This window comes from Myotis lucifugus, unplaced genomic scaffold (assembly GCF_000147115.1).
Source record: "Myotis lucifugus unplaced genomic scaffold, Myoluc2.0 scaffold_4, whole genome shotgun sequence".
Lineage (NCBI taxonomy): Eukaryota > Metazoa > Chordata > Mammalia > Chiroptera > Vespertilionidae > Myotis > Myotis lucifugus.
In genome coordinates, this window is record NW_005871052.1 from 7698689 (window position 1) to 7700526 (window position 1838).

At 47.6% G+C, this 1838-nt stretch overlaps 1 protein-coding gene across 1 annotated transcript in view; it reads right to left on the reverse strand.

Moving 5' to 3' along the window:
• Window positions 1–1138: 1138 nt before the first annotated feature.
• Window positions 1139–1838, reverse strand: part of LOC102425388 (germ cell-less protein-like 1) — a 1508-nt gene continuing 808 nt past the window's right edge. Inside the window, exon 2 of the mRNA XM_006082968.1 lies at window positions 1139–1835. Coding sequence (XP_006083030.1) covers window positions 1139–1835 — 697 coding nt within the window. The remainder of the gene's footprint in view (window positions 1836–1838) is intronic.

Below are 1838 nucleotides of genomic sequence, written 5' to 3' on the forward strand. Positions count from 1 at the left end.
TTGCGTCAATATTTCCAAATTATTATTTCTTGTCTCATCTCTGTCATTTGAGCACGGCCCTTCTCCACATCCCGAATCCTGAACCACGTTTGTCATGGATCGCACACTAAGATATTTGCAAACCATGTATGAAAAATGATTACTATTCCACATTTATAAAGAACTTGTACAACCCAATAAAATCAAGAAGTGGTCTGGTTTAAAAATGGGCAGAGGAACTAAAAAGACATGTTTCCAAAAAAACATTCACATATTTAATAGGCATATGGAAAGTTGCTCAACTTGACCAACCACCAGGGAAATGCAAATCAAAACCACCTTACACTTGTAAAAATGACCATTATCAACAAGAAGAATGATAACAAGTGTTGGTGAAGATTTGTGGAGGAAAACAAACCCTCCCGCGTTGTTGGTGGGAGTGTAAACTGGTTCAGCCATCATGGTTAACAGTATGGAGGTCCCTCAAAAATTAAAAAGATACTCTTAGGTTGAAGACAAACATACAAAAAGATCATTGGTGTAGCCTACGTGTGCTCACTTAGGGAGAGAATGTGTAAAGCAAGTAATACACTCAGTTGCAGGAAATGGGAAAGGGGTAAAAATCCCAATGGATCCAGTGGTGGTGGTAATGAGTCGGCAGGGCAGCTCTAAACACACCAAGTCAAAGAGAAGTCAAAGTATTCCTTTAAATTTTATTTAATCAAAGAAAATACTTAATAAGCATATGGAAAGTTGCTCAACATGACCAACCATCAGGGAAATGCAAATAAAAAAAAAGAAAGAAAAAGAGCTATACCAAGAGTTGTAGAGATTTTCTTTAAAGTCAATTGTTTTTTGTTTCTCAGAAATGAGGTGGGGGGGTGTCTATGTATGTTAAACCAGGAGAACAAGTTGCCACATGAAAGCAGGAATGAGTTCTTGAGGTGCTTGAGGGCTTCAAAATGTGTCCTCTTCATAAGTGCTGGTAAATAGTCTCAAGTATCAAAAGCTACAGTTCAACAGGGCCTCTGACAGAATTTGGTCACCAGAGATGGGCAAGGCCAGTTGATCCCATGGAGAGATGTGGCATCTAGAGAAAGCTGGCTGCTCCTGTGCCCAGAAAAGAGCTGCTGGGCTCTCTGAGCTTTTGTGGGGGTCCTTACTCTTGGTAGGACCTCTCTCTGGGGAGGCGCAGGAAGTTACAGGCCACATATATGGGGAAGACCACATCTTGGTTCTCCAGGCTCGCTACCTCTAGCTCTTCATCTTTTCCCAGGGAAAGCACCTGGTATTCTGTGTCCTGCCTGAGAACGGTTCTTCCAGCCCTGTCCAGGGAAACCAGGCACAGGCGGAAGGCAATCTTTCCCTGCCAGAGTAAGCTGCCCCCGAGGCCGTGGGGATCGTTCAGTGCACTGCGCCTGAAGGTGACGCGCCGGTTGGAGTAGCACACTACCAAGTCCCAGCTAAAGTTGAAGCCTGCCCACCGCCAGCTGCATGTCTCTTCCCTGTGGACCTGGTGCCCGCACCGCATGCTGTTCCTCTGGAAGTTGGACACGTGGACCTCAACACGCCTGGGCCCCCTGGTTTGCTCAGCCTTGAGGAGGGCAAGCCACTGGTCTTTGTACACTGGGGTCAGCCACGTGGCCGGGATCAGTGCATCCTGGTCAATGATGCGTGCTGATGGCAGGTCACAGACTATGTAGGCCAGCCGCAGGTGCCGGAACACTGGCACGAAGGCTCTGCCCTGCGGGGTCTCCAAGAAAGGGGTGCCATCCAACTCCCTCTTGGACCTAGCAAACCACAAGGTGGGCGTCGGGCAATAAGGCTCTGCGGGGGCCCCTCCATGCCGGCTGCAGCTG